Source organism: Meriones unguiculatus, chromosome 7 (genome assembly GCF_030254825.1).
Source record: "Meriones unguiculatus strain TT.TT164.6M chromosome 7, Bangor_MerUng_6.1, whole genome shotgun sequence".
Taxonomy (NCBI): domain Eukaryota; kingdom Metazoa; phylum Chordata; class Mammalia; order Rodentia; family Muridae; genus Meriones; species Meriones unguiculatus.
In genome coordinates, this window is record NC_083355.1 from 73,663,873 (window position 1) to 73,689,056 (window position 25,184).

The 25,184-nt window shown below is 36.3% G+C and overlaps 1 protein-coding gene across 2 annotated transcripts in view; it reads right to left on the bottom strand.

Moving 5' to 3' along the window:
• Mdga2 (MAM domain containing glycosylphosphatidylinositol anchor 2) overlaps window positions 1–25,184 on the bottom strand; it is an 886,150-nt gene that overhangs the window by 28,083 nt on the left and 832,883 nt on the right. For both annotated transcript variants that reach the window (XM_060387568.1, XM_060387567.1), the window contains 4 exons: window positions 11,242–11,419; window positions 8,418–8,438; window positions 2,554–2,709; window positions 1,697–1,855 (listed from right to left, as the gene is read on the bottom strand). In XM_060387568.1, coding sequence (XP_060243551.1) covers window positions 1,697–1,855; window positions 2,554–2,709; window positions 8,418–8,438; window positions 11,242–11,419 — 514 coding nt within the window. The remainder of the gene's footprint in view (window positions 1–1,696; window positions 1,856–2,553; window positions 2,710–8,417; window positions 8,439–11,241; window positions 11,420–25,184) is intronic.

Genomic DNA, 25,184 nt, shown 5'->3' on the forward strand with positions numbered 1-25,184 from the left:
TCTAATAGTTAATTTTTCATAAATTTGATGTTTGGTTTTCTGGACTTCAGCATTGAATACAAAAACTGGAAACCTGGACAATTTTTGTTCCCATTGAAGAATGTGACATTCACTTGCTGCCACATGATACTCTTGTTAGTGTCCTGGGATGACTCCTGGCAACTTTATTACTATTGTGCAAAGCATCCAAAGGTAGAGCTTTCTTTTTTGTTTTTGTTTCTTTTTTTTTTTTTTTTTTTGTTCTTTTGTTTTGTTTTGTTTTTTAATTTGAATTTATTTTTTTCCAATTCAAGATTTTTTTATTCTTTTACAAGAAATTATTAAAATTAGTAAATATCTTTATGAGCTAGCTTTTTAATGTTCTTCCATTTTTATACATCCATGATGTACATCCAACTTATTCATAATTTTTCTTTACCTAAGTGATACATTCTTTAGTGTTTCTTGTTTTTGATGAGATGATAGTTCCAGCTAGTGGAAAATAACTGAGTACAATCAAAGCAGGCTGGGAATTAGGATACCACAGGTGCACCTAGGCTATACAAATGTGTTCAGCAAATGGTGCTGGTCCAACTGGATGTCTACATGCAGAAAAATGAAAATAGATCCATATTTATCACCCTGCACAAAACTAAAGTCAAAGTGGATCAAGGACCTCAACATAAAACCAGATACCCTAAATCAGTTGGAAAAAAAAGTGGGGAACAGCCTAGAACTCATTGGCACAGGAGACAACTTCCTGAACAGAATATCAACAGCACAGGCTCTAAGAGCAACAATCAATAAATGGGACCTCATGAAACTGAAAAGTTTCTGTAAAGCAAAGGATACCATCATCAAAACAAAACGACTGCCTACAGATTGGGAAAGAATCTTCACTAACCCTTTATCTGACAGAGGACTAATATCCAGTATATACAAAGAACTAAAGAAGCTGAAAAGCAGCAATCCAAGTAATCCAATTACTTGGATTAAAAATTAAAAAATGAATTTATTTTTATAATTATTCACTTTTCATCCTGATTGTACCCACTCCCTTGTCTCCTCCTGATGAGAGGCCATTGCCAGGCCACAGAGAAAGAAGGAAGTCCTAATGAGACTTGATAGTCTGGGGTCAGATGGTAGGGGTGGAAGGCTCCCTCTTTCTGAGAAAGAGGGGAGAGAAATAGGGGGGAAGAAGAAGGGAGGGTGGGACAGGGATGAGATGAGGGGGTGGGTTACAATCGGGATGTCAAGTGAAGAATTATGAAAGATGCCTTCGGTTTTGTTTCTCTCTTCAAGTCCCAGTTCTCAAATGCTAGTCATTGTATTGCATAACCATAAAATAATAAGACTATTACTAATATGCAGATGGTACTAAGAGTACTTGTTAATATTACAATATCCCTTTTCATCATCATTAATCTGCATCAAGTCATTAGCCCAAATTATGCGTTTCACAGAAGAACACATAGAGTGCACTCTATTGATGGTCTGCTGACTCAGGGTCCAGAGAAGACACGATGCTCAGAATCTGCAAACTCTTGTCTGAGCTTTGGAATCCGATGATGGGAAGGCAGTGTTGCTATCTTACCTTGCAATTGGAACGCAAGTCATTCAATAAAACGTAATCTAGTGTCCTCTGACTAGAGCTGTCTTCATGCTCTGTGTGAAACTTAAGATCAGAAAAAAAAATCAGAATATTCTCATACTTTACCTATATGCTGCCCATACATGTGATAGAAGAAACTGAAGCAGTATGCCGTGTTTGTAGGTCCATATGGGTTTTTGGGAGCTATGCTAAATACAGGGCTGAGAAGTCGAGCCTTTTCTCCTTCTAGTCTGGGTCGAGATGTCTCAATATACATATAAAAACCTGAAAGAAAGAAAGCAAGTGTTGAAGCACATTTTTACGAGGAAACATGAAATATTATTGTGACATTCAGCGCTTTGATACAAAGTGCAAACGGGTAGCAGGGTTTTTATTGAATTTATAAAAACTGCATGACTCTATGAAATTATTCAGGACTTTAACAGAAAAAAAACACATAAAGAACTGAGAGAAATGATAATTTTAGAATTGAATTAACATAAAATTAATAACACCCTGATCTCTCAACTATGTTTATCAATGAGGGTTAAAAAAAAAAAAGAAAAGAAATAAAAATCAATGACCACAGACTTTGGAAATAATTCATATTATGCCTAAGATATAAAGTTTTACTCTATGTGTCTCAAAAACATGTCAGTATCCTACTTGTACTTCATGTTGAAAACATTTCCAGGACTGGCTGCAAAGTCCTCTGTGGCCTAGTAGGGTTGCTCCTCCCTCGGCGAGGGAGGTCAAAGAGCCTGCCAGTCCTGAAGATGCCTGATAAACCAGGGTCAGATGAAAGGGGAGGAGGTCCTCTCCTATCAGTGGACTTGGAAAGGGGCAGGGAGGAGATGAGGGAGGGAGGGTGGTATTGGAAGGGAATGAGGGAGCGGGATACAGCTGGGATACTAATATTAAAAAAAAGAAAAAAATTTCCATCTCTTAAATTGCTGGGAGCACTGTCCTGTAAACCTTCCTACCTTCTTTGGAACCACTTCGATCTGCGTTGGGCCCCGTGTTAGGGGTGTATTTTGTATTTCTTGTTGCAGTACTTTGCTTTGTCCAGTCAAAATTATCTGTATCATCTTGGGTGAACAAGCAAATATTACCATCTTCAAATCCACAGTGAAATTCTCCTGTGAACACATTTTAATTAAAGTAATAAATATTAATTAAATAGAGCATTGTGATGTTTTATTAGAAAATTTTCAAATACAGCATTGTAATAGTAGCGCAGTGATGACATCAGAGCCTTAATGGCACAATTATGACTAAGCATAAAACCGTTACAATTTTGATGAAAAGAGTAATGATTTTATTGACATATTTTAATTTTACACAGCAATAGGTTGTGTTCTGGCATTTCCACATGAATACACAATGTCCTTTGATCTGTCTTCCCCTTTCTGCTTTTCTCTTTCCATATCCCCAGTATATGAAGAGTAACCTCTTGAAGAGTAACCTCTCACTTTACATTAGGACAGTATAGTATTACACAGTTAAGGTTCACATCATTTGTTTAGAAACAGTCAGATAACTCCAATTAAATAAAACCAGTTCATGTTTGCCTTATAACTGATGATTTTTTTCTAGCTTATTTTTAAAAATACATTGGAACAGTTGAGACAGAAGGGTCAATAAGGAAATGAGCCTTTCTAAAACAGGAGTTGGGGTGTAAGCCCATAATCCCAGAACGACAGAAGTTGTGGGAAGAGAAACACCACAACTTCAAAAGTGCACAGTGAAGCCAAAGCCAACCTTTCCTTGGATAAGACCTTGTCTTAAGAGAGAAATACAAAAGAAAATGAAACTTTTGAGTTCACCTGATAGCATTTCAAACATGTATACCTTGAGCATATAATTTTTTTTAATTCCCTGTCCTCTAGAATTGCTCTTCTGTATACACATCTGAAAACCTATAACTTTAGTTACGGAAAGTCAATAAAAAAATGCTTTTAAAACAGTCATCATTCATGCTTCAGTTGAATGTGGGTTTGCCAGATGTGTAAGAACCACTTGAAGTAAATTTTATAAAGTAAGTTATGAAGCCCCCAAGGAAGGATGGGAAATTTTTGATGCCTGCCATATGTTGAGTTCTGAAACAACCTGAGTTCAGAGAGAGACTTTCAACTTGTCATTAAATGTGGGTGGTTTTAACTTCTAGAATAGAAGGTTTTCTTATTGGCATATAGCCTGTTTCAAAAAGTGTATACACAGATTAGTTGGTAAATTCCATCAGAAACATGAGCTGAATGCATTACTTGAAAAAAAAAACATTAAATGTAATGTACATTCTTCCATTCAGCAAAATAAGGAGTCTGCAAAAATCTCAATGATCTTCAGTTAGCAGTTAGCTTTATTTGTTAAAATAAAGTTCACACAGAATCCAGCTTTGCTGAAGTTCACAGAAAAAGAAACATGCACAGAATCTCCCCCTCATGTCTATGGTGCTTTGTCAAAGGGGTAGATCCACTAGGAATCGTCAGGAAGTAACATTAGGCTTGGGTCGCATCCTTAGTTAAGTGAAGCCTTCTTCTTTACATTTAAAGAATATGTTTTTGTTATGTTTTGTTTTGTTTGTCAGGTTAGAAAGCAGCTGTAGGTCTGTATATCATATTATGTCTAGATGGGTATGTGCTAGAAAGACAAAATTCTACACAAAATATTTTATTAAAATACTTTTTATTATGTAAATGTGTGTTTGTGTTCACTTTAGAGTTTTGATCCTAAAAGCAGACTGTTTTTTAATTTTTTTTTCAGTTTTCTTGTGGAGAACAACAGAGCCAAAATACCTGGGCCCAGGGGGGCCTGCAGAGACCCATACTCCACAAGGACCATGCATGGAGAATACCTAGATCCCCTGTTCAAAGGAAGCCCATCGGCTGCTCATTTTCCAAGTGGGTTCCCTAGTAAGGGGTACAGGAGCTGTATTTGACATGAACTCAGTGGCTGGCTCTTTGAGCATCCTCCCCTGGGGGTGCAGCCTTGCCAGGCCACAGAGGTAGATGACGCAGCCAGCCTGGATGAGACCTGATAGGCTAGGGTCAGATAGATGGGGAGGAGGACCTCCCCTATCAGTGGACTGGGGAAAGGGCATAGTAGGAGAAGAGGGAGGGTAGGTGGGACTGAAAGGAAATGAAGGAAGGGGATACAAAGTGAATAAATTGTAATAAATAAATAAATTTAATTAAATTTAAAAAATAAAAATAGGTAAAAAGTGAATTTGAAATAATATATATATATAATTGTTTTCAGTTGTTTAATTCATACGTTATTTACAAACAAAAGGAGGCCATAAAATGAATGAGGAAAATATGTATTCCAGAACTCTTGTAAAATTTATGCTTATATGTTATAAAATTAAGTATAATCGGGACTGAAGATATGGCTCAGTAGTTACAAGTACTGGCTGCTCTTCCAGAGGACAATGTTCGATTCTCAGCAACCACATGGTAGCTCAAAACCATCTGAAATTCCAGTCCTGGGGGCTCTAACAATGTCTTCTGGCCTCTGAGAACACTTCACACACAAAGAACACAGACATACAAACAGGCAAAACATTCATGTCCATAAAGTTTAAAACACCTGCTGAGAACCTTTTTTCTTTTTTTAAAAAATTAAGTACAGTAACTTTTTAACAGCATTAGTTTTATGATTATGCTACCACTTTAAATTATATAATTACATATATATGCAAAATATATTCATATAAAGCCTATTCAAATAAAAATATTTGAAAGGTAATGCACATTCACTGAGCTACTAAAATTTAGCAAATGTTAGCATAATATTTGATATTAAAAGGTTGGACAAGTATGCAAAAAAAGAGGTCTAGGAATTTCTAAAAGATTGAAGAGCGATGATTGACTATACCTTCAATCTTTGATAGCTTTCTGGTTATAACATGATTTTCTCAATTGAAAGACTGTTGTGGTTTGAATGAGAATGGCCAACATAGTTTGATATATTTGAATGTTGAGCCACCCCGTTGGTGGAACAGCTTGAGAAGGATTAGAAAGTATGAACCTGTTGGAAGAAGTATGACACTGGGGTGTGGTGTGAGGTTTCAAACAGCCAGGCCATTGCTGTTGGGTGCTCTGTCCCTTCCACCTCATGCTTGCGGAGCAGATGTGAACTCTCAGAGACTGCTTCAACGCCATACCTGCCTGCCTGTCACCATGCTGCCTGTCATGCTATTCATGGACTCTACTAACCTCCGTAACAACGAACATCACACTAAAGATTTTCTTTTATCAGTTGTCTTGACCATGCTGTCTCTTCATATGAATAGAAATGTAACAAAGACAAAGAGACACACAGAAATAAAGGAACCGAATAATCTGCATTCGACCGTCTCCAACATTCGACTGTTTTCCCCCCTGGATCTATTCACCCAACAAGGTGAGGAAATGACTTAATACACGAGGAATAAGAAGCATGGAACCCCATGACCTTCTTGCATCAACCTATTGTCTCTTGCAGCTACTTAGAACCTTCAAAAATCTAGGCTTACATTAAAAATAAAGCATTTTCCAGGGATGATATTGAGATTAGGTTTTCGTATTAAATCTACTACTTAATTCAAACTGGTTTGCCAGAGAAAGCGATGTGTGATGGCTAATCTTCATTGTCTACCTGAATAGATTTGAATCACCTACAAGGCAAATCTCTGAGTGTATTCCACATATATATACAGGTTTAATTGAAGAAGGAAAATGCACCCTGAATGTGGTGGTACCGCCTAAGAGGGTGGAATCAGTGACGGCCTAAAGGGTTGAAAAGGAGAATGAGATGAAGACTAGCATTTATTTGTCTTTGTTTCCTGACTTCTGATCCCATAGCCATGCCTTCTTTCCATGATGAGTGGTATCTCTTTTATACCGTGAGAAAACATTTATCCTTTTTCCCTCAAGTTTCTTCTACTATGTAATTAACATGGGATGTTTTTTATGAATGGAAATAATTTTTAGGTATATGTACACTAGTCTTCATCATGATTTATAAATTTAATGTAAAGCAAAAATCAGAATTCAAAAATCAAATCCAGAGCAAATATATTGGAACTTACATTTACCAAAATTTAGTGATTTATGGCCAGGTTTTGTGGTACATGTATGAAATACCTGTACATAGCTGATAAAGACAGGATGATGAGTCTATGCTCTAGTCTACTCTAGACTACACAGTGACACTTTAATAAATACAGTGCTAAAGTAAGGTAATATTATGTATCAAGAAAAACTCAAGTACAAACTGAGTAAGTAATCAAAGCCTGGGAAGATGGTTCATTGGTTAAAACTGTTTGGACTATAGGCATGGTGGCCTGAATTAAATCTCAGAATTCCATGGTTGAAGAGGAGAACTGACTCTCGAAAGTTGTTCTCTGACCCCACAAAAACAAGGTGTCACATTTGAACTCTCTCACACATATATAATTTGTACTACATGGTCACATATGCATATTTATATGAACACACTCACTAACAATAATAATTCTTATTATAATAAGTGTCCTTAGTAAGTAACCTTTGTCAGTATGAGAAAAAGACAACAAATCCAAAAATCAAGTCAAAGAAACATAACAACGAAATGAAATACACAAATGATACCCCACAAAAAGAAAAATGTATCCTGTAGTCATAGAACAAAGAATGTTTGCAGAAATTATTCCATATTTTCTTATTTGGTTAAATGTATGAATATAAATTATCAGTATTAAATTACTTGTTTTTATACCATATCCTCTGAACTTTGAAGTTAATATACAGTGCCAATTTTACTATTTTTTGGTGTTTTTTAATTAATTATTTTTTATTAATTACAATTTATTCACCTTGTATCCCAACTGTAGCCCCTCTCTTGTCCCCTCCCAACCCCACTCTCCTTCCTGCTCTTCCTCCCATGTTCCTCCCCTAGTCCACTGATAGGGAAGGTCCTTCTCCCTTCCATCTGACCCCCACCTATCAGGTCTCATCAGGATTGGCTGCATGGTCTTTTTGTGTGGCCTGGCAAGGCTGTTCCTCCCTCAGGGGGAAGTGAATAAAGAGCCAGCCACTGATTTCATTTCAGAGACAGCTCTTACTCTCCTAACTAGGGAAACAACTTGGAGACTAATCTACCATGGGCTACATCTGTGCAGGGGTTCTAGGTTATCTCCATGAATGGTTTTTGGTTGGAGTATCAGTCTCAGAAAAGACCCCTGTGCTCCGATATTTTGGTTCTGTTGCTCTCCTGGTGGAGCTCCTGTTCCCTCCAGATCTTTCTATCCTGCCCTTCTTTCATAAGATTCCCTGCACTCTGCCCAAAGTTTGGCTATGACTCTCAGCATCTGCTTTGATACCCTTCCGGGTAGAGTCTTCAGAGGCCTTCTTCCTGAAGAGAACATCCACAGCACAGGCTCTAAGTGCAACAATCAATAAAAAGGACCTCACAAAACTGAAAAACTTCTATAAAGCAAAGGACACTGTCATCAGAACAAAATGACAGCTACAGATTGGGAAAAGATCTTCACCAACCCTCTATCTGCAAGAGGGCTAATATCCAGAGTACATAAAGAACTCAAGAAGTTAAAAAGCAACAATTAAGTAATACAATTAAAAATGGGGTACAGAGCTAAACAGAGAATTCTCAATAGAGGAATATCGAATGGCAGAAAAACACTTAAAGAAATGCTCAACATCCTTACTCTTCAGGGAAATGCAAATCAGTTTTATTATTTTAAAATCATTGTGTTTATTTTTTACCAAGTAAGAACATTTTTAACCTAATCTTCCATATTTATATATGATCAATTTCTTCCCTATGTTATATATTATGATATTTAAAGCGAAAATTATATACTTACTCAAGTGAGGATTTACAGGTGCTAGACAAAAGCAAAAGAAAAATATGTTAGCAAGGCTTAAATGCTATTTGTAAATAAAAGTTTAATTAGTCTACTCAGACTCCCATACTTTCCTCTAAACCTAATGGCAGTGGAAAAATATATCTACAATCCACTTTGTTTTGTGCGACAGAGTCCAATTTACTTTGACTTATATTAAAAACTTCAAAGTACCACAACGATCAATGTTAAAGATCATAGGAGACTCGTTCTTTCCCAAGGAATGGCATTGCTAACCTTTTATATCTTAACCAGTGCTAAACAAACCCAGAAATCAAACAGAGGTTGTTGGTAAGACTGTCTATAATCTAGATGAATTAAGAATGCAAGCCGTCATTCAATAGAGATTATACATTTTTTTTGCTATATTCACTTGTATTGAAAGGAATATAACATTCACAAATAATAAAATTCTCAAATCATGTCATGTGTCAGAAACAAATAAATACAGCAATACTACTTAGTTTAATCAAAGTTAGACACACACAAAGAGAGAGAGAGAGAGAGAGAGAGAGAGAGAGAGAGAGGCAAAAATTTCAGAACAGAGTTGCAATATTTTAAGTGAAGTGACAAAATATGTAATTTTTGTGCATGCACACACACACACACACAAAATCTTTGAAAAAAAAAACAATTACAACTTCAAGAAAAATGCCATCTGATTTTCACTGAAGGGTGGAAATATTGATTTCAAGCCTTTACTAACAGGTAACAAAAGTATTTCTAATCTGCAGTGCAAAAGAGAATGTGTCTCTGGCTCAGCAGTTATCAGTGGGAACAGCCTCTGCTCTAGATTTAACAGCCTTTCTGTGTCTTTCCAGACTTACAGTGTCCAGTAATATACCTTGTGGAGCTTCTGTCTGGCTGTGAACAAACCAAGCTCTTCAACTGTGAAGAATAAGCTGCTGTTTTTAAATATACACTGTATTGGATTTACATATGGCAGCCCAACCAGGCTAATATAAATTAATTAAATTAAAATGTTTAATCCTTTTATATATACACTTAACAATGTAAGGGAAATGCTAAAAACTTAGAACTTTCAATGATATATATATATTTTTTTTCTCCATGTTTTTAAAATTTTAGTTTATGACCTCACATTTTTTTCAATAAAGAATACTGTGATTACTTTTATTTTTATAACTGATTGAGGAAAGTAACAATGATCTCCTAAACTTTGGATAAAGAGGCCAAGAACTTCTGTTACAGAGAAGTGGACCCTAGTTCCACCCAGGGTCAGTTACCGCAGTTTAACTTTGCAAGAAATCAAAACTTTCTGGGTGTAGATACTGCCATTTTGGAAGTAATAAATGCTAATGCACGATTTCTAGTGCCTCCACCCTCAAATAAGTTGTAGTCTTCTAAATTAGGAAATAAAATTGTAACTGTTTGACAAGAAGGGATAACATGAAAGGTAGAAAGAAAAATGGCTTAAACATGTTCAATAGCATTCAACATTGTGTAAATGCCAATAGCTCATTCAGCCTGAAAACTGCATTGCAGCGCTGAAGGCAGGTAGTTTCACTGACTACTATAGTCCTGAATAACATAAAAACTACACAATGTCAATCTTTTTAGTATACAGTCAGATAATGATGTCATCTACTTGCATTTGTTCCTTTTGTGTTATCAATTCTAGAATAAGTTGCAGATCATCATTTAGTTTTTTAAATTTCTATTTTTATTCACTGTGGCATTCAAACAGTGAGGACGAATTTTCTAGATATACTGTATAAAAACAAGCTACCATTAAGATACACACGTGCATTAAATACTAGGAATCTGGAAAAAAAAAACATGCGAGTATCACCACCAATACAAACAAAAACCACAATGTCCTCCAACAGTTGAAAAAGCAGTGGTCCAGTTTTGTCTGTCACTGGGTACGAGCCAACCAGAAAAAGAAACACTCTGTCAGATTACAAAAGACTTTTCAAAGCTTAATTGTACTGAGAAGTAAAGTAAGTTGCTTCTAAAAAGCTTCTTGTTTCTTTCTGTCTAGCTACCATTCTGATAATGGAGAAAGTGCAGAAATACTAAAACTGTTAGCAGCTACCCGTGTTAGAGAGAGCAGGGCATACAGGTCTGGACTAAAGGACTCTACGTCAGTGAAACCCATCAGTTTTATAATAAAATACAGGAGAAATGTTGAGCAATACTGAGCACCTTTCAGACTCCATATTAACAGTATAACATACATAATGAGCCCTTATATAAACTATATTGACTCGTGAGTATAAAAGTATTTATTAGTCTAAAAAAAACAAAACTAAACAAAAGAAAACAAAACACTCAGTACTTTGAGATATTCAGCAACTTTATCCCAGATAGGACTCCTCACATTCTCCTTAATTTTGTAAAACCTTAAAACTACTCTGAAAATTTTACTTAAAATTGCATAAAAATGGCTCTTCGCTCCTAAAATTTTAATGGTAAAGATTTTAAACCAAAAAAGGAAAGAAGGAAGAAAGGAAGAGAAAAAAAAAGATAAGAAAAGAAGAGTGGACAGAAAACTTGAAAAGTTAACACACAGATATTGTGTCTGTTAAGATCCATGGGCTCAGTTTTCACTGAGGGCTTTATCTCTACCTTCGCAACCTCATATTAACTTTTGTTAACTAAGATCTTTTCAGTTATTTGCATTGCTGTTTTCATCACAATCCTATGGATTTGGAGAATGCATTAAATTTTATTTTGTGGATACTTTCAAAATAAATACCATAATTTCAATATATATATATATATATATATATACTTGTAAAATAAAAAAAAATATACTTACCAGTATATTTAATTACACGAATTGTTGAATCTCCTTCACCAAATTTAGTGAGAGGAGTCAGTCGGACTTCATAGGCCTCTGGTTTAATTAGTTCTGTCAAGTTATATGTAATTAATTCTCCCTTTTGAATATTCCCGTTTATTTTAATCTCCTGTTCCCACCAACGTTGCTGTCCAGCCTGAAATCAAAATTATTGTATAATAACGTTTCTAGCATCTAATCCAAAGGTACTTAGTTTATCCTAAGAAAATGAAAAGTGGTTTGGAAATTTAGAAACTTCATTTTAGGCATTTATTAAACATGTGATATTATATACAAATATTTGAGGAAGTCTTACATTTTACAAACGCTTCTTGATAACTGTAAAATCACCAAAGATTAGTTAAATAGATTCAATTGATTTTCATGGGTCATTTTACATTGAGAGTTAGAACAGTCAGAGAGCACCACTTGATGTTTGAAGAAGGGTATATGTAATGACAAGTTACAAAAATTATTGATGCTATATTAGATTCTTGAAGAGCTGTAACTTCTTTATCATATCAGCCAGCATATGTACTGTATCTAAGATTTTCCAGACTGAATAGGTACTAGAGTCATAACACAGACATGATTATATTTTTATTTTTAAGTTCATTAAAAACAGAGATACTGGCTATAATACTCAATCCCCATCCTGAAAGGCAAAGAGGATGGACATCAGAAGAAGAAGAAAACAGGAAACAACCTAGGAACCTGCCAGAGAGGGCCTCTAAAAGGCTCTGCCCTGCAAACTATCACAGCAGATGCTGAGACTTATGGCCAACCTTTTAGGAGATTGCAGGGAATCTTATGAAAGAAGTGGGAGTTAGTAAGACCTGGAAGGAACAGAAGCTCCACAAGGAGAGCAACAGAACCAAAAAAATCTGAGCACAGGGGTCTTTCCAGAGACTCATACTCCAACCAAGTACCCGGCATGGAGATAACATAGAACTTCTGCACAGTTGTAGCCCATAAAAGTTTAGTGTCCAAGTGGGTTCCATAGTAATGGGAACAGGGACTGCCTCTGACATGAACTGATTGGCCTGCTCTTTGATCACCTCCCCCTGAGAGGGGAGCAGCATTACCAGGCCAAAGAAGAAGACAATGCAGCCATTCCTGATGAGACCTAATTGACTAGGATCAGAAGGAAGAGGAGGAGGACTTCCCTTATCAGTGGACTGGGAGAGGGACACAGGTAGGAAAGAGATAAGGTGGGGCATGGAGGGGAGGAAGGAGGGAGGTACGGGTGCATACAAAGTGAATAAACTGTAATTAATAATAAAAAAAGAATCTCTAGACAATGCGGCCACTCCTGATGAGACCTGATAGATTAGGATCAGAAGGAAGGAGAGGAAGACCTCCCCTATCAGTGGACTTGGGGAGGGGCATGTGTGGAGAAGGGGGAGAGAAGGTGGGATTGGGAGGGAAGGAGGGAGAGATTTATGGGGGGAAACAAAGTGAATAAAATGTAATTAATAAAAATTTAAAAAAAAGAATAAAAAAAGAAAACAGAGATACAATGAAACTGAAATTAAATTCACTGTAGAACAATTCCCAAAAGTCATACATTCAATTTAAAAATTAAAATAACAAAGTGGCATAATAAAGATGGGGGGATCCATTTCTCAGTCATCAGAGGGTAGCTCCATAAGAATGATATTTAGTAGGAAATAAGATGTAAATGAGGTCATTAGCCATTTGGTTTAGGAGGATGGATATGTCAGTGACATTGAAATGAGTTTTTCTAATTGAGCAAACGGATTTTAAATCCAACTGCACCAAGCCGAAAAGAAATGAGTGTCACACAGTATCCTACAGTGAACACACAATGCTTAGATAATATTGTGAATATTTGGGGTGTTAAGTACTGATCTCAGGGCTGCACACATGATGGGAGTCCTCCTCTCCTGTTGTCTGACTTTAGCTTACCAGGTCCCATCAGGACTACTTGGATCCTCTTACTCTGTGGGCTGGCTAGGTCAGACGCACAACCATACAACAAGGACATTTGCACAACTATGTTAATAGCCAGATATGGAAACAACTTAGATGTCCTTCAACTAAAAAATGTATACAGAAAGTGTGGTACAGTTACACAATGGAATACCACTCAGCTATTAAAAACAAAGAAATTATGAAATTTAAAGGCAAATGGGTGTAACTAAAAGAGTCATCCTGAGTGATATATCCCAGAAGCAGAAAGACACACATGGTATATACTCACTTGTAAGTAGATATTAGCCATGTAATATAGGATAAACATACCAAGATCTACAGACCTAAAGAAACTAAACAAGGACCCTAGGGAAGAATCTTAATTCTCATTCAAAAGGGAAAACAGGATAGACACCAGAGGCTGTGGAAGAGAGGGAACAGGATGGGAGTCTACCACAGATGTCCTCTAAAAGACTCCAGCCAGCAGGTGATTGAAGCAGATGCAGAGACTCCAGAGATTTAAAACAAAACAAAACAAAACAAACAACAACAACAACAACAAAAGGCTTTCAGAGGCCCTCTGTGGTAGGCTCCTGTTTTGTTCTCTGTTTTCTCCCTCTTCTGATGTCCATCCCATTTGCCTTTCTGAGTGAGGATTGATCATCTTACACCAATAGGGTATCAAAGCAGATGCTGAGACTCATAGCCAAACTTTGGGCAGAGTGCAGGGAATATTATGAAAGAAAGAGGAGATAGAAAGACCTGGAAGGGACAGGAGCTCTACAAGGAGAGCAACAGAACCAAATATCGGGGCATGGGGGTCTTTTTGAGACTGATACTCCAACCAAGGATCATTCATGGCGATAACTTAGAATCTCTGCACAAGTGTAGCCCATGGCAGCTCAGTAACCAAGTGAGTACCCTAGTAAGGGGAACAGGGTTGTTTCTGACATGAACTCAATGGCTGGCTCTTTGATCACCTCTCCCTGAGGAGGGAGCAGCCTTGCCAGGCCACAGAGGAAGTCTATGCAGCTAGTCCTGATGAGACCTGATGGGCTAGGGGCAGATGGAAGGGGAGGAGAACCATCCCTATTGTTGGACTTGGAAAGTGCCATGGGAGGAGAAGAGGGAGGGAGGGTGAAATTGGGAGGGAATGTGGGGCGGGGTGGGTGGGTGGGGGGCTACAGCTGGGATACAAAGTGAATAAACTGCAATTACTTAATAAAAACTAAAATAAAAAATAAAACAAAAAAGAGATCTTTTCAAGGAATTCCCTTCAGTGTTAATTTTGAAAAAGATGAAAATTAATCTAGTAGGGAAATTAAGAAAGGAAAGCTACTCATACATGAAACAAATTCATTAGTTTCTGTCACGCCACTTCCAGTATGGTTTGTTGCCCAGAAGTCAAGAATGATAAAACATTAAGAAGTCTGATGAAGGAAACAAAATAAGTTTTGTTTTTCTTTTCTTTTTTTTTTTTTTTTTTAGATGTAGAGAATGAACAAGCCTTAACATTAATAGTGGACCTATTAACAGGCTAGAAGCAAGAACTTGATTAATCCTATGTATAAAACTGAACATATATTGGTAAGAATCTTTATTTATGATGCTCCTATAATGCAAGTATTTACCTTTTAATTAAAATGAGAAAAGAATGTTGAGTCTTATCTAGTCACAAGTACAAACAAAAAAGTGTTTAGTAATTGACACTGTGGGCTTGTTGGCATAGGTATAGAGCCGTGTGTCTTTCCATCGCTCAGATTCTCTCCCCTTCCCTCTTTCACTCTTTCATGTGTATTTGATATTCTCTCATACATATAATATTCTCTTTATTTCTGACTTTTGTGACTGTCTTCTACTAACAATTTAAATTTTTGTTAAGTTATTGCAACTAATTCATTAGAGTTCTTGATAGATAATTACATAATTATTTGTTATTCCAAATTATATATTTGTTTTATTTTAGCTTGTTTTGATGGCTTATCCAATTTCATGTTTTTTTTTTCTTAAATTCCATAATAGACACAATAGACATATTACAGGAAGTAGGCAAAGTTTATGTATAATAATGTCTGTTACTATCCATATCTGAAATATATTATATACACTCTTGTTTATAGTTATATGTCCTTGATATACTTCATTATTTTTTTTTCCATGTACTAATCATGTCTCTCATAATTCTTCTACTGTGAGCTGTTTAGGCTAAAGGCAAAGATATAATCTTTAAGATACATACCTTTGTTCTGACAAACTCCTAAGGGCATTAAAAATGCTATTAAACCTTCATTTGACTGTGAGATCCTTTGATAGCTTAGATAAAGGTAGAGAAAAATTCCCTATTCTCCCTCCATTGGTCTTAGGCATGTATTTTTTTTTTTTTGCCTTAAAGTGTCAAGAATCAAAATTTCAGTTTGCCTTGATGGTGATCCCTGGAGGGCAACAATTGTTTGAGTAGGAATTCCACTTACTAACATGGGTTGTGGATTTCCCTGTTTCTTCACATTTTCTCATGTTAATCCTCTCTTTTATGTTTCTGTGCAAATATATGCAAAAATTAATTATATGTGCACATATTTTACATATATTGAGTTCATATGCTATATATGTGTGCATATATAAGCAAGTGTGTGTATGTGCATTTCTGTGTGTTTGTGTGTGTGTGCATACATTTGTTCTATGAAGGTGAGTAAGTCTTAACTGTATAGCTTGGACTCTTATTGTTGCTATTCTTTTGCTGTTAAACTTCTGGAAATGGAAATCTCCAATATGTGTGCTGTTAATGCTTTTCACTTATTTTGTCTCACAAACAACAAATTAGTGGAATTAAAAGGAGGCTCTTTCATATGTAATTCTTAGAGCGCTATTCACAGAAGAGAGAAAAGAATATGCTATTGAAAAGTTATGTGTACAGAGTAAAAGTATATATAAGATTCTCATCTAATATTTAGTCTCAGGAGGCTCAAATACTTAACTTTAAAAAACAAAATAAAATGTCTACTGTGAGATTGCATCTCCTAGAAATGTCAGGGAAGCTATGTTCATGAAGTCTCATCAACATGGATGCCTAAACAAAACCCAAACAAAGATGACACTAATAAACATGTTAACATGGAGGAGGAAATTTCACAAGGTCCCAATTTTAGACAAAGAACTACAGACAACTAAGAAACTCCGAGAATGGAAAAAAAAGTCTTCCTTAGAGAATAGCACATTAATTAGATATACAATACCAAATGATTAACCCTGAAATATATACATTATACATACAGATCAAATAGTATTTATACATCTAGAAATATATTAATATATTATACACACACAATTAAGGAAAAAAAAGCCAGAATCAGAGAAAGATAAAGGGTACAGCTACATCTGAGGAGTTGGAAAGAGGAAAGAAGAAGGAAAATGATAGTTATTTTTAAATTTGATAAATAAATACATAAGAATAAGATGAAATAAGAGAGATAAATATGACAATGGTTAAAGCACAAACTCACAACAAATCAAAGTGCAGAGGATAAGTGTTAAAGGATTACTCAGCCACAAATAATTTATCTATATGTTCTGCCCCTTCTCAAGGCTCTGAGACTATTGCAAAAGGGGGGGGGCGCTGAAGAGTGTGAAAGCCATAAATTGGGAAGCACCAATGGAAAAAAGTGTCTTTTGGAAATGACAGAGCCTCTGAGCTTATGAACTCCCAGAAGCTCTGTGGTTCCCTGCCCAAGATCACAGTGAAGTGTTCCAATATGAATGGTTAAGATATTTGCAACCCCACCACTGACAGAGGAGCTAAGGACAGTTGATAGCTTCTAGAAGAAGAGAGTATCTGGTCTTTAAGGTTGTAATTCTTGGCAGGTTAACACTACATGTATTAATATTTGGATAATATCAAGTGGACTCTGTTGGTCTTTTACAAAAGACAAGAAGTTCAGAGGAGTTGGGGGTAGTTGTAAATTTTGGAGGACTTAGTGGAAGAGGGAGGGGTAAACATGATCAAAACTCTCAAAAAATTAATAAAATTGCATAGGTAAAAGTTTCTTGTCATTAGCATTCCCATTAAAAGGGGATGCGTAAAAATGAAATTATAATAACTGTTTGTTTCACCAGAGATAACCTGAATATATTAAAATTCCTATAAGTAAACAAGAAGCAGAATTCAGTAGCAAAATGACTCAGATAATAGGTATTTCACAGATGAAGAAACTTCAATAATTAATTAATTAGGGAAAGCTAAATCCTCACAATGAATCAATGAAATAGAAATTAATTCCATATTATTTCATATAATCAGATAGACTAAAGCATTAAAAATGTAACAGTATCAAAGTTTGGTGCAGCTATAAAACTTTAAGAATGTCAGAACTTGTGTTGAAGGAAATGACGTGAGTGCGACTCCACCTCACTAACAAACGCGACCATAAAGATGTTGTGGATTTACACAGGAGGCTGGAGAAAACATTGAGCATGTAGAGGATTTATGACACAGTCGACGTCTGTGATAAGCTATCTGATAGCCTTGGTTTCTTTTAGCTCCACAACACATGGGATAACAAATCACCAGGTTGATGGCACATATGTCTTGGTGCATATGAGGGACACTGAGCTTTAAAATCCTTACATCGTATAACTGACAGCAGCTAAACCTGCCCATCATATTTATATCTTTATTCTACTGGACATCAACTCTTTCCTCTACTCTAGAAATGGAAATTATTCTTTAAGAAAGTTTGCTGTGTAAAATGAACTTGAAAAAAATGAGCTACAATAAAATGACAAAGTGTGTCTGTCCACACAAGACATGAAGAAACACATATCTGTAAAATTCTATCTGGCAAGCATACAGCCATGCTGGATATGCAAACTTGTCCAAGTTTGCGTGGCAGTAAAAAAAAATGTCACAGCTTTAAAAAGTGAACTTCCACTCAGTCACAAGGATAATCAGACATACGAAATGTAGAAAATGGCATAAGCATAAGTAAATAATGTATGAAAATGAAATCATAAGCTATTTTTCAAATAGCTCTAGAGGTCAAGTTTTCTTCAAAATAATGTAACTGCCAATACTACTGTCTTTAAATGTTAAGTTTTATATGTATGAACTTAAGACAAAGTGTAATTATTCCAAACAGCAGATAAAATCAACTTAAATCTTTCAGATCAATATATGGAAGCATGTATTCTACTATCATCAAGAGATAAAAGTTGAAACAAGGTGCAGTTCCCTGGACAAGTAAGTTTAATACCACTCCTGTTTGTAGAACATCAAGAGGGAGAGACCGTAGGTGTTCTGTTGATAAAACGAAGGTTATGTTCAAGTACATCAGTTAGTGTGGCTACAATGATGTAGTTGTAACCTCCAAAGTGTATACTTCACATGTGTATTAAAAAAAAAAAAAAAACACAATACTTTTGGTTCCAAGCCTTTAATTTAAAGTTGTAATGAAAGTATGCTTCAGTAGCTGAAATCATAAACAATTGAATATTTTATATTGCATATCAGCTAGCTGTACAAAATATACAAATGGAAAACTGAAAGCATTGTTTTCACGTACACATGATGCACAAACATACCCATATATGGAGGATGAAACCACCAAACAGTTGGAAATATGGGATCCAGACTATAAATACAGTCAACAGCCTCAATGTGCAGAGGAACTCATATCAATTTTCATGTAGATTTAAAAATTTAGTTTTTCAGCAATAAATCAAGTAATCCAATTAAAAAATGGAGTACAGAGCTAAACAGGAAATTCTCAATAGAGGAATATCAAATGGCAGAGAAACACTTAAAGAAATGCTCAACATCCTTAGCCATCAGGAAGAGGCAAATCAAAACGACCCTGAGATTTCACTTTACACCCATCAGAGTGGCTAAGATCAAAAACTCAAGTGACAACACAGCTAGAGAGGTTGTGGAGAAAGGGGAAACCTCCTTCATTGCTGGTGGGAATGTAAATTTGTACAACCACCTTGGAAATCAATCTGGTGCTTTCTCAGACAATTAGGAATAGTCCTTCCCCAAGATCCAGCTGGACCACTCCTAGGCATATATCCAAAAGATGCTCAAGTACACAACAAGGACATTTGCTCAACCATGTTCACAGCAGCTTTATTTGTAATAGCCAGAACCTGGAAATAACCCAGATGTCCCTCAACTGAGGAATGGATACAGAAATTGTGGTACATTTACACAATGGAACACTACTCAGCAATTAAAACAAGGAAATCATGAACTTTGCAGGCAAATGGTGGGACCTAGAAAAGATCATCCTGGATAAGGCATCCCAGAAGAAAGACACACACGGTATATGCTCACTTATAAGTGGATACTAGACTTAAAAGATAGGATAAACATACTAAAATCTGTACACCTAAGAAAGCTAAACAAGAAGGAGGACCCTCAATAAGATGATCAATCCTCACTTAGAAAGACAAATGGGATAGACAATGGAAGTAGGAGAAAACAAGAAACAGGACAGGAGCCTACCATAAAGGGCCTCTGAAAGACTCTACCTAGCAGCGTATCAAAGCAGATGCTGAGACTCATAACCAAACCTTTGGCAGAGTTCAGGGAATCATATGAAAGAAGAGGGAGTTAGTAAGACCTGTAGAGGACAGGAGTGCTAGAAGGACCAAATATATCTGGGCACAGGGGACTTTTCTGAGAGTGATTCTCCAACCAAGGACCATACATGGATATAACCTAGAACCCCTGCTCAGACGTAGCCCATGGCAACTCAGTATCCCAGTAGGTCCCCTAGTTATGAGAATAGGAACTGTTTCTGACATGAACTCAGTGGCTGGCTCTTTGACACCACCCCTCCCCCCCCCCACACACACACCAAGAAAGGAGGAGCCTTGCTAGGCCACAGAGGAGGACATTGCAGCCAGTCCTGAACAGACCTGATAAGCTAGCATCAGATGGAAGGGGAAGAGGACCTCCTCTAGCAGTGGGCTTAGAGAGGGGCAGGGAGGAAATGAGGGAGGGAGGGTGAGATTGGGAGGGAATGAGCGAGGGGGCTACAGCTGGGATAAAAAGTAAATAACCTATAATTAATATAAAAAATAAAAATAATTAAAAATCCATTTTTTCCCCTAATGAAGATGTTTCTTTCATATAACTTAGAGCTAGCTGATGTCCCAAAGTCTTCACAATATGGCTGTTTTTTAAATTAAAAACTGTGGTTCTATCTATCTATCTATCTATCTATCTATCTATCTATCTATCTATCTATCTAATTTTTTACTACAAGAGATAATTGAATAGCTATTGCTGAAAAGTTCTCAGGATTAAGAATAAAAAACATGTTAAATGCTTCTTTTAATTTTCAAAGGAACAAAATTAGATACTTTAAGCAAATTAGGCAAAAAGTCTGCAACATACTTGAAACTGAATGTGAGAAATGAAATTCTTCTGCCATTTTTTTTTCTTCATTCTATCTGGACAGTGACTTTCCTGCAACACTCTCATGAACCCCACCAATACGGACTAGATGAAGGGAAGCTAAAAGAGAGCATACACACCATCATTCCTCTTGTTTTGATGTGACTACCTAAAAGAAAGACTGACACTCCCTGCCATTGAAGGTGCTGATTGCATTCACCAGTAATTCTGCAAGGGAATATAGCATATAAAAATATGCAGAGCCTAATCCATACATTTTTTTATTATCTACAGAACAAAACTCTAAGATGTGATTTCACGGCTGCAAACCATTTTTTCATCATTAACATACACTGATAATACAAAGTTAGTGCTTTTATTGTGCTGTTTCTCTCCATGCATGCACTTTGAATATGTCCATCCATCTTGCCACTCTTTCCTAAAAACTCTCTTTCATGTTCCTGTGAAACTACCTCCTGATTTTCCCCCTTTTAGTTTCATGCTCCTTCCCACACCTCAGTGCCTACAAATAAGAGAAAAGATCCAATATTCATTTTCATGAGACTGGCTTATTTCACTTAACACAATGGCCTTGAGTTGTATCCATTAAAAAAAAAACAACTATGCACATATTCTATATTTTTATAGTACCAAATAGCAGATAAATAGCATGGATTTCAAAAGTACTATTGTTTTAGCTACATCTTGTATAGAGAAGGGTTTTGTAGGAACTCTTCTAAGAGTTACTTCTCATAAACTATTGGAGATATGTTCTTGCCCACTCTCTCATCACCTTTATTCCTGGCAAGGTCTTCTCCAGATTATAAATGGAGGATTTTTCATTGTTGTCTGCCACATCTCTTTGGAAGCTCTTTTATATTAGAGTTAAGTAGCATTCCATGAAGCCAACTTCATTTTGATGGGCTGATTCATGCCTAGCCTCTCAATAGAAAGCATCAAAATTTGCTGATTAAAATTTCTGTCATCTCTTGAAGTAGGAGGGCAACATCTACCTCTGATCATTTCATTCCACTGTCTAGGTCATTGTCAAGTTGACACCATCTATGGCTTTCAATAGGTATCAGACTGCAATAAAAGTGTAGTTTGGGAAGCATTAGGGATCCGCAGTCAAGTCAGAATGCAAAGGTGAATCCTGCTTTGGTATAAATAAATCAGCTTAGTGGACATAAACTAGTAAGTGCTGTTAACACCCTCTGTGCCTCAACTAGTCTCTTCCACTATTTGACAATCTGGCTACTGAAATGATCTAACTTTCATGTGAGTGATACCTGAAAATTTGGTCTCACAGTTTGAGCCTCAGAGTAATGTCACATCATGAAACTGGTACTGGAAAGTTATGCTCAGAGGCAATTAGAGAAAGTGAGGATTACGTAGCAAACCACTTCTCTTTAAATAGGAATATTCTTATGTTTCTAAAACCATTTTTTTTTACTAATTCCTGATAACATATATTTAACCTCAGCATGCCAAACTAAACTTAGTAGATTTAAGATTTGGAATTGATAAACTCAAGTTATGTATTCAGTTGTGCTGAGAACTGAGTACTCCACAGAGAAGTATCAAAGTTGAGGCAGGAGTGGAGGTAGCCTAGATCCATCTTGAGGTCATTTCTGCTTTACCACTGTTATTCTCTACGACAGTGGTTCTCAACCTTTCTGATGCTGCTACCTTTTAATACAGTTCCTCATGTTGTGGTGGACTCCCAACCATGAAATTATTTTGTTGCTACTTCAGAACTGTAATTTGATACTATTATGAATTGTAATGTATATATCTGATAGGCAGGATATCTGATATGTGACCCCAAAAGGGTTGCAACCCACATTTGGAGAATCTCTGCTCTAAGACTTAATCCACTTCATCTGCACTTTTTGTCCTCCTGTTGCAGCAGGCGCAGTCCATTTCTTTATGTAGCTTGGTTTTCTGTGACCACTGGTCAGCAATTTACTCAATCGAAGACTTTCTTAGGCTAACTACAGATCTTGTGGGCTTAACAGCTGCATGTCAGTCTCTTTGCAGGCATTTTATATATTCTGTCAGCATCTCCAATACCAGTGAGCAGGGGATGCTAGGTCCCATTCTCTCCAAATCTGACTCTATCTGCCCGATTGTGCTACTAAGGAACCCTCTGCCCTATGCAGGATCCAGAGCTTCTATGCAAAACCACACCTTCTTTGGGAGATGCTGGGAGGACTGCCATGACTTTCCTGACCTACTTATTGTCCTTCTCCTTTGTACTAAAACATTTCTTTGTCATGTCTGAGAACACCATGCTGGTACTAGAAATTTTTCCCAGTGCTTTTTATTCCTGATGTAAAGTGATTCAGCATTTGGCTGTCTTGACCACACCCTCTCCTCATTCTCCCAGTACAGGCTCCATTGGACTTAATGACTAAGCTTCCAAGGCTGCTGTTTTGCATGGATTTTTATAAAATCTGTTCGAACTCATTTGTACCTATTGCTTTGTTCTCAGTCATGACCATTAAGCCTTACCTTTTTATGTTGTAGTCTTAAATAATAAAAGATTAGGGAATTAAAAAAATATTAGAATGAAATAATACACTTATTAATATTTAAAGTTCTAAACAACTGGATACATTGTTTAATTTTTAAAGCTTTAGTGTGTGTGTGTGTGTGTGTGTGTGTGTGCATGTGTTTGTGTGTGGATACATGCGTGTGTGATCACATGTCATTCACATGTAGGTGCTTGTGGTGGCCAGACGATGCTGGATCCCTTGGAACTGAAGTCACAGGTGTTGTAAGCTACCCCACATGGATGTTGGGATATTAACTCATTCTTCTGCAAGAAAAAGTGTCTTACCCACTGATTCCTTTCTCCATCCCTCCACCCCCCAAAAGCTCTGTGTGGTGAGCTGCTCTGAACTGCATTTGACTGTCCTGGATCCTTAATATTCTTCGTTTTTATATCTTTCAGCAGTAGTTATTAGATTATGAACAAAACAAGAAACTGCGGTGAGCCTCAGATGAAGACAGCGCTGAGCTGGGCCATAGCTTCACTTCCTGGCAGGGAGTGTAGCTTCCTCTTGCGTTTTTCTGAGAAAGAGACAGTTGTCTAGGGATTTATGAAGTATTTTTGCAGGAAGAGTCCAGAAAACATTCTAGCACATAAAAGAAAGGCTTGCAAAGTATCTTTAAGGATGTTTTTAAGGGGAAATACTGCCCATTATTCATTCAGAAGAGATTTTTGTGACAGCCAGGTGAAATGTCCTTATTCAGCAAGAATAAAAATAGAAAGAAAGAAAAACAGATTAAGGATAAGGAACACTACATACAGCTCAAAATTTTCAACCTAGATTCAAGCTGATTTGGCATAGTTAAAATTGTAGCAGTAGGAAAATGAAAACAAAATCAGAGCACACCTTTGACCAAAGAGCCTTTGAAACTCAGAACAAAGCCAGGATCTCTAAAAAAAATCAAAAACAAAAATGAAACAAAAACAAAACAAACAGAAAACCTATCTGAAGGGCTAGAAACAAAGCTAGTTCTTTACACTCTTGAAGATTCATCTATGTATTTTTTAAGTTAATTCAGAGTCCCAAGTGATACTCTAAAGATTAGAAAAGTTTCTCAGAATAATTTAACACAGCCAACATCTATTGATCAAATTTGATGAAGTAGGGTATATCCTATGTATTTCAATGATTAGTTAATTTAACATAAAACAGTATGGTAGCCATGTAATTAACTTTAAATTTTATTCATATTATATTTAACTAATTTTATTAAATTTTATAGATCATGGTTTCTCTATATAAAAATTTCTGAATAACTAAAAATAAGAGAAAAATAAAACACATTTAAGGAGATATACAGGCTATGTTATACTCAAATTTTTGTCTAAGATCTTCCTGTGTTTTTTGTGCCACTCTTTCAGGTCCTTTGTAATGTTTAAATTATAATTTCTAGCATTTATTTTTAATTGTTTTTTAAATTTATTTATTTATTTTATGTACATGAGCGCTCTATCTGCATGTACAGCTGTGTGCCAGAGGAGGGCATCAGATCCCAGTACAGGTAGTTGTGAACCACCATGTGTTTGTCAGAAATTGAACTCAGGGCCTCCGGAAGAGCAGAGAGTGCTCTTAATCGCTGAGCCATCTCTCCAGCCCCACTAGCATTTATTTTAGGGAAGATCTGAGGTGATTTGAGGGTATGGCGGCACCTGCTCTTACCTCAGCGTTATGGAGGAAGCAGGAGTACAAAGACATATTTCCATCAACTTCTGTTACGATTGTCTGAAAAATTAACTTGTGTATTACAATAATTTTAAATAAACAATTTAATTAAGCACAATTGAAATTAAAATTTAAAAAACAAGGCAATCAAATTCATTAATTATTAGATGATAGCATGAACTGTGTTATGCATATTTAAGAAAATCAATGTCGGTTTTTATTGCTTGAATTTTGGCTCAAGGATATTATAAAACAAATTAATTATGTATCTGAAATTATGCCTCTAACTGCCACAAGTCTACCATAATGTGATAAAAGTTATTTAGTTGAAAAGAACATGAAAAGCAAACTAGATTCGAGTCAGCAAACAGGCCACTTGG